This window comes from Anoplopoma fimbria, chromosome 17 (assembly GCF_027596085.1).
Source record: "Anoplopoma fimbria isolate UVic2021 breed Golden Eagle Sablefish chromosome 17, Afim_UVic_2022, whole genome shotgun sequence".
NCBI lineage: Eukaryota > Metazoa > Chordata > Actinopteri > Perciformes > Anoplopomatidae > Anoplopoma > Anoplopoma fimbria.
The window spans coordinates 16300919-16313749 of record NC_072465.1 but is presented as its reverse complement, the minus strand read 5'-3'; the positions used below and the strand labels follow the sequence as shown (position 1 = coordinate 16313749).

The 12831-nt window shown below is 39.1% G+C and overlaps 1 protein-coding gene and 1 pseudogene across 1 annotated transcript; both read right to left on the bottom strand.

Annotated features, from left to right (window-relative positions):
• Positions 1-831: 831 nt before the first annotated feature.
• Positions 832-1851, bottom strand: LOC129106311 (myosin-8-like). The gene is made up of 5 exons (XM_054617697.1): positions 1690-1851; positions 1489-1593; positions 1261-1356; positions 1044-1175; positions 832-849 (listed from the first exon to the last, which is right to left on the bottom strand). The coding sequence occupies exons 1-5, from the start codon at positions 1849-1851 to the stop codon at positions 832-834; spliced, it is 513 nt and encodes a 170-aa protein (XP_054473672.1).
• Positions 1852-2646: 795 nt separating this feature from the next.
• Positions 2647-12313, bottom strand: LOC129106459 (myosin heavy chain, fast skeletal muscle-like; annotated as a pseudogene).
• Between the last annotated feature and the right edge of the window lie 518 nt (positions 12314-12831).

Below are 12831 nucleotides of genomic sequence, written 5' to 3'. Positions count from 1 at the left end.
TTAAAATACCATCATCTCAAGGCGGGTGGATTCTAAAGTTGTTAGTACAACACCATGTTTCTAACATTAACATGGAACTTAGACATTGATTTGGGACAGATAATGAATCATCTCTGTACTTGGTGTCAGAATACAAAGAGGTAGAAATGGTGTATCAGTTTGGGAAGCTAAACATATCATTGTGTAAAAATGACAATTAAATTAAATTATTTTATGTGATTATATATGTTATTTGGAAATAAAGTTATACAGTGTACGCTATGCTTATTGGGTTTACAAAGTATACATTTTTGAGAGAAAAAATAATTTGATTTATATAATATTGAACTTGAGAACATGAATTTAAACAAAAGTGTTATATCAGAATATTTCCTTTTCTTTAAATCCCTTTGAGTCTTGTAGGATTAGCATGCAGTAAATCAGTAACCTTGAACTAACTTGGACTAAAGGGACATACTGCAGCGCTAATTGTTTATTCATTGTATTGTCTGTAAAACATTGTGCCTTATTGTGTATTGTGTGTACATTGCATTGTGTCTTATATTTGACCATACATTTTTTACTTTTTATCTCATAACTTATTTGTGTTACTACATTGTCTAAGCTACATAATGAATCAAAATGTAAGCCCCCAATGGCTTGAAAATGTCAGTATGCATGTTAAATATTCCCTCATTAAATCAGTAATCGAAATGAAAGGACGTACACAAAAAAGATGCAACAAACTACTTTTTATTGACTTTTGGTTATGGCAGCATGCTTAGGAGTGAACAAGTAACAATATTCTCATATTGTATGGCTTATTGCTACTGTATAACCACGATTTGTTCCTCACTCTTCATCCTTGGTCTGAAATGACAGAACAAAAACATGTAAAACATTTGTCCAGATCATTTCAATTTAAAGGTCCAGTGTGTAGGATTTTGGCATTAGGTGATGAGGTTGAAAATTATTATTATTATAAACACATTGCAAAGTTGTATCCTTATATAAAATGGTATTTTATACACACTTGATTCATCTCAGATAGTCATCTTTTTTACCTTGGTGATTTCCCGACTCTTTGCTCTCAGCTTGTTGACCTGAGACTCAGCGATGTCAGCTCTCTCCTGAGCTTCCTCCATCTCATGCTGCACCTTCCTGTACCTGGACAGGTGAGTGTTGGCCTGCTCCTCCTGTATGACAAGCCACAGTGAAGTCAATACCTGTGGACTGAGTGACATTTTCTGTGTGTCTTTAGCAATAATTAGGTGTACTCACAGCCTCCTCAGACTGCCTCTTGTAGGATTTCACTTTCAGCTGCAACTTGTCCACCAGATCCTGAAGTCTGGCAATATTCTTCTTGTCCTCCTCAAACTGTTGTAAGACAGGAATGATATAACATTGTAATTCAGTCTCAATCCTAAATTAAGCCTATTGTTTTCATTACCATTTTTACCATTTGGATTTAGAGTTGTTTAAATTTTAGTATTTTAAATTGAAATTTACCTGATAGTTAAGCTCCTTTACTTTTCTCTCATATTTTCGCACTCCCTTGATAGCATCAGCACCCCGCCTCTGCTCAGCATCAACTTCAGCTTCCAATTCTCGAACCTTGAATGAAGAAGATGTTACAGAAAAATCATTTATTGTATTAATGTTGTATTGACTTTCAGCAAATATGAAAAGGTTTGTCTTTATGGCACTTACTCTAGCCTCCAGTTTCTGGAGCTGCTTCTTTCCGCCCTTCATGGCCAGATTTTCAGCTTCATCCAGGCGGTGCTGCAGGTCTTTCACTGTCACCTCCAGGTTCTTCTTCATCCTCTCCAAATGAGAGCTGGTGTCCTGCTCCTTCTTCAGCTCTTCTGCCATCATGGCAGCCTGAAATTTTGTTGATTTTTTATATTATTGATACAAACTTATTGCACTCTGATGTTTCAACTGCTAGAGCACCATCAATTGAGAAGTGGCCTAAAGTATTATTTTATGCGCATGTATCTCTCAAATCTGACACCCAGCATGTCCATTCTCTCTATATGCCTGCTCACCAAAACGTTGCTCTGCGCTTAATAAGAGTAGTTACCGTTATGGTTGTATCAAAAATGTCAGTTTATACATTTAAAGCTTTGATTGTGGTTTGTGTTTGAGAGTTTCTTTAAGTTTTCTTTAAGTTATTGATAATAATAACAATAATAATAATAATAATAATAATAATAATAATAATAATAATGATTATTATTATTAGAATGTCAGAATTATGAATTAAGCTTTGAACTATTCTGTACAGCCCTACCACGAGTGTGATGTGATTTGGATTGTAATATTATAGATAAGGAAAATAGCTTAATGTTATTGATGCTGTGCTATTGTCCAACTGTGCACAGACACATGGACTTTAGGTAGTCGCTGTTGAAAAGAGGAGACATTGCTATTAACCAGATTGTTTTAGAGGTTAGATATTTTAAATAAAATGTTGTATTTATGTAACTTGTACTGTCCTACTTGCAAAAAGCTTAAAGGTTATGTTTCAAAGGTCCTACAGAACTGAGACACATGGCACTGCTTATTGGCGGTAGGTTCACCTATTATCGATCTTGAGTATCCATGATTGAACGCTAAGAAAAAAGAAACAATCGCACAACCCTAGTTAAGTTGCGTAAGGATAACTCACATCAGTGATGGCCTTCTTGGCCTTCTCTTCAGCATTTCTTGCCTCCTGGACAGAATCTTCAACTTCACCCTGGATCTGAACGAGGTCAGCCTCCAACTTCTTCTTGGTGTTGATGAGGCTGGTATTCTAAACAGATAATAGTGTGGGTTGGACTACATAGTGTCATTTTCTGTTGTTAAGTGTTTCACATGTCATTGTTGGAATCTTGATTTACCTGAGAGTGCAGCAGTCCCACACGCTCGCTGGCATCAACCAGCTCCTGTTCAGCCACTTTGCGGCTTCTCTCCGTCTGCTCCAGTGCAGCTCTCAGCTCCTCGATCTCAACCAGCATCAGGGTGTTCCTGCGCTCCACCATGGCAACCTGCTCCTTCATGTCTTCCTGACCTCTAACAGCTTCATCAAGGTGCAGTAGCGAATCCTTTATGAATAGTTATAAAAATATATAAATATATAACATTTGCAATGCAGTCTGAAAAAAGAAAACTTTATTTTAAAAAAATGTCAACAAGCCACTTTACCTTAAGTTGTCCCTGCACGTTCCTCAGCTGTTTCTGGGCTTCAGCTGCCTGACGGTTGGCGTGGCTCAGCTGAATCTCCATCTCATTCAGGTCTCCCTCCATCTTCTTCTTGATTCTCAGGGCATCATTCCTGCTCCTGACCTCGGCATCCAAGGTGCTCTGCATGGACTCGATCACTCTCTGGCTGTTCCTCTTGATCTGCTCGATCTCCTCGTCTTTCTCTGCAAGTTTTCTGTCAATTTCACTCTTGACTTGGGTGAGTTCAAGCTGAACACGCATAATCTTGGATTCCTCATGCTCCAGGGTAGCCTTGACACAAAAATAAATATATATTGTGTAGCCCCAGGCTGCAGCATCATTTCAAATTTAATGTAATGAGATATATTTGGCTAGACAGTACCTCTGCCTCTTCAAGGGATGTCTGGAGTTCGCACTTCTCTACCTCTACAGTCTTTTTCCCTTTCTCCAGTTCATGAATGGTTTTTCCACTCTCACCAATATGCTCAGTTAGATCGGAGATCTCCTCTGTAAGAAACAAGGTATAAGTGGTTATGTAAGTAAGTGTAAACTGAATTATTTGTTTAGTCTAGGACCATGCACATTAATCATGTTTGCCCACTAGGGGGCCCACTTTTCCTCCTTTCCTCCTGTCCTTTCATTTAAAGCATATGCCACAGCTTCCTCTGGAAAACTCTGTACAACCAGACCACTTTCAATGGTTTCCATTAGTGGTCTATTTGAGTAATCTGCCTTTTTAAAAGTTTGCATACGTTGCAGGTTTTTGTTCTCTCTCTTCAGGGTCTCCAGGTGGTCCAAAGCTTCCTCATATGAATTTTTCAGCTTGAACATCTCAGTGCTGAGCGAACGAGACTCTTTTAGAGCTCCCTCCAGCTCTGCCTGGCTTTCCTCATACTTCTGCTTCCACTCAGCTAGAACCTGAAGACAAAAAAACACCCACGTGTTTCAGTAATTGACAACTCTAGGGTCTTCATTTAAACAAACAATGCACAAATAGAAATTGAACCTTGTCAAAGTTCCTTTGCTTCTTGTCAAGGCTGGAAGCGAGAGCATTAGCTCTCTCCACGTCAATCATCATGTCCTCGACTTCACCTTGCAGTCTCTGTTTTGTCTTTTCCAGAGAGGCACATTTTGCATTCACAGCCTCGATGGATTCCTCTGCATCCTGAAGACGCTGGGCGAGCTTTTTCCTGTTAAACCACACAGTAAACAGGTTCTGTAATGATTTACCCGACCAGTGCATGTGGAAACAGTGTGATTTCAGGACAGTTCATTACTTGGCCTCCTCCAGCTCCTCAGTTCGCTGAATGGCATCAGTCTCGTATTTGGTTCTCCACTGAGCCACCTCGCTGTTTGCCTTTGACATTGCCCGCTGCAGCTCACATTTGGCCTCCTGCTCCTCCTCATACTGCTCTCTGAGCAGGTCGCAGTCATGACGAGCTGACTGAACAGCATGAGCCAGGGCGTTCTTGGCCTTACAAATAAATAGAGATTTATTTTATTAACTGAAACATGTGTGACTTAACATTGCCGTCCTGGGACAGTGTTAGTGGTTTTAATGTGCAAATACCTTCACTTCCTCTTCAATGTGCCTCTTGAGCTCCTCAATTTGCTGGGTATAAGCCTGCTTGCCCCTTGTAAGCTGAGAGACCAGGGCTTCTTTCTCCTCCAGCTGGCGACCAAACTCACCTAAGTAGAGACAGAGATTTAGAACTAATCTAAATGCAAATATGGGCATTGTATTGGAAAGATAAGATTAGATCCCACCATTCTCTGTTAGCAGTCTTGCTCTTTGCGCCCCAATGTCATTCAGCTGTCGCACATGTTCTTCATCTTTGGTCTTTATCTCACTCAGTTGATCCTCAAGAGTACGACATATTTTCTCAAGATTGCCCTGAAATTTAAAGTTTTGTTGATTCAAAATAATTATTTTAGTATAATTCAGTGAATGTCGAACAAAGGCAGAGTAAGTGAAATATGACCGTTATCTTTCGCTCCCTATAAGGAAATGTAGTTCTCTCACCTTTGATTTGGCAATAGACTCCATATTGCTGCTGAGGTCATCGACCTCCATCTTGTATTCGCTTTTCTCTTTCTCCAGCTTCTGTTTGACTCTCTGCAGGTTATCAATCTGTTCTCCCAGCTCGGCCACACTGTCAGCCTGCTTCTTGCGGAGAGCTGCAGCGGTGGACTCGTGCTAGGGTGGACTCTTCAAGATCACGACGCAGCTTCTGAAACTCGGCCTCACGCTTCTTGTTCATCTCGATCTGAGCAGACGTTGCTCCACCAGCTTCTTCCAGCCTCTCACTGATTTCCTCAAGTTCCCTGGAGAGATCAGACCTCTGTTTCTCCACCTTGGCCCGAGCAGCCCGCTCAGCCTCAATCTCCTCCTCCAGCTCCTCAATACGAGCCTGAAACACACAGGGGTTACATGAAAATCTTTCAAGATATTTGAAAGTTCCTGTTACCTTTGACTAGTACTAAAAGTTGCACCTGCAGTTCCTTAATCTTTTTCTGTAGCTGGATTCCAAGAGTCTGTTCATCCTCAATCTTACTCAGGAGCTGGCTTATCTCAAAGTCCTTCCTGCAGGGGACAGAATAAATCGTCACATTTAAGTTAGGTGTAAGTAGTGCCTCTAATGAAATCATTTATTTCAAGCACGTAGAAGGATGCCGTTTGTTTATTCTTACTTCTTTATTTTCTCGTCAGACTGCTGCTTGTCATTCTCTAGGTCCATTATGGATTCCTGGGCCAGTTTCAGATCTCCTTCAAGCTTTCTTTTTGCTCGCTCGAGATCCATACGGAGTTTCTTTTCCTGCTCCAGAGAACCTTCAAGCTGTCCACGAAAATAGATTTTTATATAATTTAAGTGATAATTGTTAATACTTTCAAAAAATCTAACACCCTTTTTGATGATATATGTAGTTTGGTGTTGTATGTTATCCAGCACAATTTTGTTTAGTTGATAATAGCATCAGTGCTTATTGTTCACTCTTTTAACAGTGTGTCAAAGCTGTATTAAGTTATAATAGATAATTAAAATGTGTCTATAAAGCAACATTCATATTGTCAGTGCTGTTAAAACGGTAACCATGGGTGTCATCAAATTAACCATGACTGAGATAATAATAATCAAGTTAAACTTTTGTTTTTAAATGCAGATATTCCTCACATCGTCCACTTGCTGCTCCAGCTTGGTCTTGGCCTTCGTCAGAGTGTTGACTTTGTCTTCCTCTGCCTGCAGATCATCAAGGGTCTGCTGATGGGCCTCTTGGAGGGCTTTCTTCTCTTTGGTCAACTTGTTAATGGTCTCATCTTGAGATGTCATTTCCTCAACCAGGTTTTTAACCTGCATTCACAACATTGTGAAAACAATTTTAAAGGTTTAAGCATTTTACAAAGAGCTGACTTTAAGGCCTTATGGAAGATTTACCAACCTTGTTCTCAGTGGCATGCTTCTCCTTTTCTACTTTGGCCAGGGTGAGCTCCAAGTCATCAATGTCTTTCTTCAACTCAGAGCACTCATCCTCCAGCTTCCTCTTCTTTGCAGTCAGCTCAGCATTCATTTCCTCCTCATCATCCAGTCTTTCAGACGTCTCTTTGAGTTTAGCCTCAAGCTGGATTTTTGATTTGATGAGCCCCTCACACCTTTCCTCTGCATCGCTGAGGTTTTCACCTTCCTAGATTTGACATGACATTCAATTTAAATATTTAGTTAGTTGTGAAAACTTGGATAATTGAAGTAACAAATGATCTTGCTCAATGTAACGTACAGACTGAATTTGTAGCTGCAAGTCATTCTTCTCCTGCAGCAGAGAAACCATCTTCTCCTCCAGTTCTTTCTTCTTAGCCAGAGCCTTTGCTAGATCCTCTTTCATCTTTACAAAGTTCTCTTTCATTTGGGCCATTTCTTTCTCAGTCTCGGCAGTCTTCAGCAGAGGCTTGATCTTGAAGTACACCTTCATCCATGGCCAGGTTTTGACATTCATGAATGCGCGAATGTTGTACTGGATGGAGTAAACAGCCTCCCTGGGTAAAACAGGGATCGAAGTAAATAAACAAAGTGATTTAGATTCTTAAAACTGTATTGTACGTACTTATTTACTTATTTATAATACTTGTTTTGATCTAGTTTTTTACTTATATCTCTTGTTTGCACTATCCACTCTGCTGCTGTAATCCTGCAAATGTCCCCGCTGTGGGACTAGTAAAGGATTATGTTATTTTATTGATAAGGGGCTTTGGGATTTGGGCTTTCGAAGTAAATATTTGGGTTGAAAATTACAATCAATTTGTCATCTGTAAATTACATTACATTACAGTCATAAATGTATGGTTGCCCTTTGATGTATGAAGCTAATTGTCCACATTACCTCCTCTCCATCATCTTAATAAACTCTGTCCTCATGAGGAAACCTCTGCAGAGAGCTTGAGTCATTGTGACCAGCTGAGCCAGTTTCTCGTCTCTCATCTCCTCCAGAGTTCCCAGCAGACCGGCTTTGAAGAACACCTGAGAGTCAATGATTATAATTATCTTTAAGCAATTAATTAGATATGATATTTAATCTTATACCTCGTTGTAAAATGTATTGTCCTCTACCTTGGTGTGGCCAAACTTGTATTGAGTGTGGTCCACATTGATGGATCCCAGCAGTTTCTCTGAGGCCTTTTTGTTGTCAATGAATTGTCCCTCAGGGATGACACTAGCATTCAATACTTTGTATCTGAAAGTAAATATTTATTTCAGTTAGACACACTAGCTTAAAGATAATGATAATTTTTTCAATGACTGTCAATGTCATATTTCTGCTACCTCTGCTTGAAGTCAGCGTAGAGGATTCTGCTGGGGAAACCTTTCCTGCAGATCCTGATACCCTCCAGCACACCGTTACACCTCAGCTGGTGGATGACCAGGAAGTTCTCCATGAGACCTTAAAGACATGCCAAATTCAGTCTTGTTTTGCATAATTACAGTAGTGTTTGAATAAATGAAACTTATATTAGGCTTACCAGGTGTTTTTGATTCATTTGGAATCAAACAACGTACAAAATGAGGATGAGTGCTTCTTAAGTTGGTCATCAACTTGCCTAAATTCTCCTGAAATATTGAAAAATTCAATTTGTTACCGAATAACATAATAACATGGCCTATTTCCCTGGTTCTTACATTTTGCAGTATTTTGGAATTTACAAGTTTACATGTTTAATTGTAGTTATGTATTGAGATAGTCATTTGTGATACTTACCCTGAACAGAGCAGATACAGTCTGAAAAGACCCACCCTTTTTCTTGCCGCCTTTTTTTGCACCACCTTCAGCTGTATCATAAACATTTAAGTTGAATTATTAACTTGTGCAAATGTGATACATTTAGTCATACTCAATTCACAGTACTGTAGCTACAAATCAACCAATGTAATTTAAGTTTGAGAACACCTCCAACTTGTGTTCTTTCAAATTATCACCTTCTGATCCAGCATGTGATGCATAGAGGTGAGCCAACAGTTTGGCTGAAGACTTCTGGTAGAGCTGAACCACTGAGTCGTTCAGGGGGTCTTTGTTCTTTTCCAGCCAGCCAGTGACATTGTAGTCAACTGTGCCAGCATAGTGCATCAGAGCAAAGTGAGCCTCAGCTTTGCCTTTGGCAGGTTTGGGTTTCTGGAAGGAAGGACTTTTACCAAGATGCTGGTCATACAGTTTGTTCTTGAAGGTGACATCTGTTGCCTTGGGGAACATGCACTCCTCTTCCAGGATGGAGAAGATGCCCATTGGCTGTCATGAAGAAATGATTATTTAAAACAAAATATTAAAAGTCATGGGATAGTTGTCTGTGTTTGTGAATATTCAGCGTGTCTCTCACCTTCTCAATCAGCTCAATGCAGGCAGCCAAATCCATACCAAAATCAATGAACTCCCAGTCAATTCCCTCTTTCTTGTACTCTTCTTGCTCCAGGACAAACATGTGGTGGTTGAAAAACTGTTGCAGTTTTTCATTGGTGAAGTTGATGCACAGCTGCTCCAAGCTGTTGTACTAGAAATTGAAATATCAAAAGCCAGCAAAGGCCTTAAGTGATAGTCCTAATTGAAGATGCATAAGATTATGTAGTATAAATCAGCAAAGGATACTTACATCAAAAATTTCAAACCCAGCAATATCCAGGACACCGATGAAGTACTGTCTGGGCTGCCTGGTATCCAGCATCTCATTAATTCTGACGACCATCCACAAGAACATTTTCTCATAGACAGACTTGCAGAGGGCACTGACGGAATTGTTGACCTGATTTAACAAATCAGTAATACTATATTAATGAGGATATTGTGAGAAATAACAAAATTGATTCTACATTTACAAACCTAATGAAAGCCATAATATGTTAAATTGTCTTAATTGTGAAGATAGTAGAACAAGTCATCTGTCATCATGTGTAATTTTTTTCTTATTGTCTGTGTGTGTTCTTGCTGACTTCCCATACCTGAGGGACAGTTTGACCTTTGGTCACAAACTCATTTCCAACCTTCACTCTCGGGTAGCATAGTGCTTTTAGCAAATCAGCAGAGTTCAGACCCATGAGGTAGGCGATTTTATCTGCCACTAAAAGAAGAACACAAACAGTCTTCTATAAAACCTGGTCTAGGATAACTTAATAAATATACTTTTAATTCACATGTTTTTTTTTACATGGCGAAAATTTGACTACTACATTTAAGCTCATGGTGTTTGGGTTTCATACCCTCATTGCCATCGGGCTCAGCCTGCTCTTCACGCTGCTTCTGCTTAAACTTCATGTTTCCATGATGCATCACAGATCCAGTCAGCTTGTAGATGTTTGCCTTCTCTTCTGCAGTGAAGCCCAGGATGTCAATAGCAGTCTGTGAAATAAAGAGTCAGTTTGAATCACAAACCTACATAAGTCTTGGAGGTAAATAGCTGCAATATAACTACTTTGCTTTAAAGCAAACAGCAGCAGTATTCTGTCAAAAATCTAAATGGTGTATTATTATTAGTTTAAAATTAACTTTAAGTAGTAATGATATGTATAAGATATAACAAATAAGTAATTTAGTGTAAAGTTGTCATTACATCAGTGGCAATGAATTCTTCAATGTCATCGATACTCTTGACGGTGATTTCACCCTGACTGATCATGTGATAGTCATAAGGATTTTTGGTGATCAGGAGAGCATCTAAAGAAAAGGGGGGGAGTATGTTAATATAACAATATATATATTGTGATGAACCATTGTTGTTTACTTTCTGTAGAATATTATTTACTACTGTAAATATACTCACCTATCAGCTCAGGTTTGTGGCCTGTCATGAGCTGATAGAAGATGTGGTAGCTTCTCTCAGCAGACAGCTGGAACGTCACTCGAGACTTCTCCAGCAGATCTGTATTAATTTATGTTGTGAAAAAAAAAGGGAAATCTCCAGTGAAGCACAGTTGAAGGAGTTTGAAATGTAATAAAACAGATTATTCTCAATGAGTTCCACAAAAAATCGAGCAGACAGCTAGAACGTCACTCAAGACTCTTCCAGCAGATCTTTAAAACAAGGTGACAATAAGCTGGTTTACAGTTTGTGCTTTCATCAAACCTTCTGGATAATGATGGAGGCTTACATGTTTCAATATCAGCTGAAGCCAGCTTTCCAGTTGTCCCAAAGTGGATTCTGATAAATTTTCCCTTTACAAAAATAGATTTTAAATTAATCTCACAGTGAATGATTGTTGCCACAAAATAACACACAATTTCAAGTGAAAGAGAAATCCTCCAAATATCTTACAAAACGTGATGAGTTGTCATTCCTCACAGTCTTGGCATTACCATAAGCTTCCAACAGTGGGTTTGCTGCAATGATTTGATCTTCCAGTGACCCCTAGAAATAAAATTAAAGTGGGTTATTGTAACAATACTTGTAATATATATACATATTTTTATTTCCTATTTATATTGTCCAACTTTTCTCACCTGTATCTTGCCAGCAGTTTGCTCAGGTGCCTTTTTTCCTCCAGCCACTGCGATTGTCGCAAAGTACTGGATGACACGTTTGGTGTTGACGGTCTTTCCTGCACCGGATTCTCCACTGTGTGTTCATGAATATAATTAGATTTTACTCCTGTTACCAATACTTATATGTAGATAATATGAAAAAAACGTCACTTACGTAATCAGGATTGACTGGTTTTCTCTATCTGCAAGACATCAAAATAGTGTACAACAGTTAGGAGTTCTCCTTAAGTACACCTGCTATATTTCTGGACACTAAATGGTTTACAAACGGAGTGATACCTTGGAGCATGAACTGATAGGCGTTGTCAGAGATGGAGAAGATGTGTGGTGGAGCCTCAATCCTCTTTTTGCCTCTGTATCCTTGTACAACCCCTGCATCATACACTGGGAGCCACTTGTAGGGGTTCACAGTCACGCAGAACAGCCCTGAGTAGGTCTATAACAGTAGGAAATATGAAAGAATGATCCATTTTTCTACAAATACATTTCTATGTAATCAAGGTTATGTCACTCCTTAACAAAACTCACGTAGATCATCCATGCTGCATAGCGCTCTTTGAGGTTATACAGCACAGAGGGCTCACTGAGGTGGGTCATCATGGCCATGTCCTCAATCTTATCATACTTCGGAGGGTTCATGGGAAAGATTTCCGTATCTTTTACAGTGATAGTCTGTTACAAGGACAAGAGGCACACAAATAAGATTAGTTGCTGTCCAGCAGGCAATTGTTGTCTAATGTATTGTCAGATTTTAGATCTTAGTAACGGATCACAAATTATTCATGTCTGTTTCAACTGTTCATTTAAATGTTTTAAATCATCAAATAGTTGACATGTCAGAGCAGTCCAGTCTCTAAATCAAAAATGTTAAGCACTGTAAAACTATGAATTCTAGGTCACTCATTCTCACCTTTCCACAGAGCGTTTCCACGGTGGCTTTGCCGCCCTCTCTCTTAGTAAGTTTCCCCTTGAGGTACATCTCTGCAGGCTCGGTCACAAAGTATGCAGATTTAGCATCAAAGGGAGTGTTTTGAGCTTCAATTCTCTCTCGTTCTGGCTTCCGGAGGTAGAAGGCCGCCGCGCCAAAACACTCCATTTCCGGTTCGAGACTCATGATGACCCTTTACTGCACAAGAGGAGACAAGGTCATTCATTTTAAATTCAAGGGAAGCTGGATGGGTGCCCAAGTAGTGACCTCTATAACGTCCTATAGTACCGTAGTCAATTGAGTGCTTGACCATTAAGATTGGTTAAATAGAGACAGGTACTGGCATACCAGAACTCAGCAAAGCAACAAGTTTGTGATGTTCAAAGGGGACAAGCTTAAGATAAAAGTACATATGCATTGGTAATAAAACAATCAGATTTTTGTTTCATAATCATTCAGCACTATAATTACCTTGTATGACACCAGGTGAGCAGGGGTTTTCTGAAAGACTTCAATGCAGACTTCTGCAAAAAAAAAGAACAAACATGTAAGGTTCAGAGAGGCTACATCAGAGAATCTATCATATTTTATTTTAAAATAAGGTAAGAAATTAAAAGTCTAATTTAAATATATTAATTTACAAACTGTTTTTAGTCATATAAATGTTTATCTTCTATTTTTTAAACGCCATATAAACTTGATAC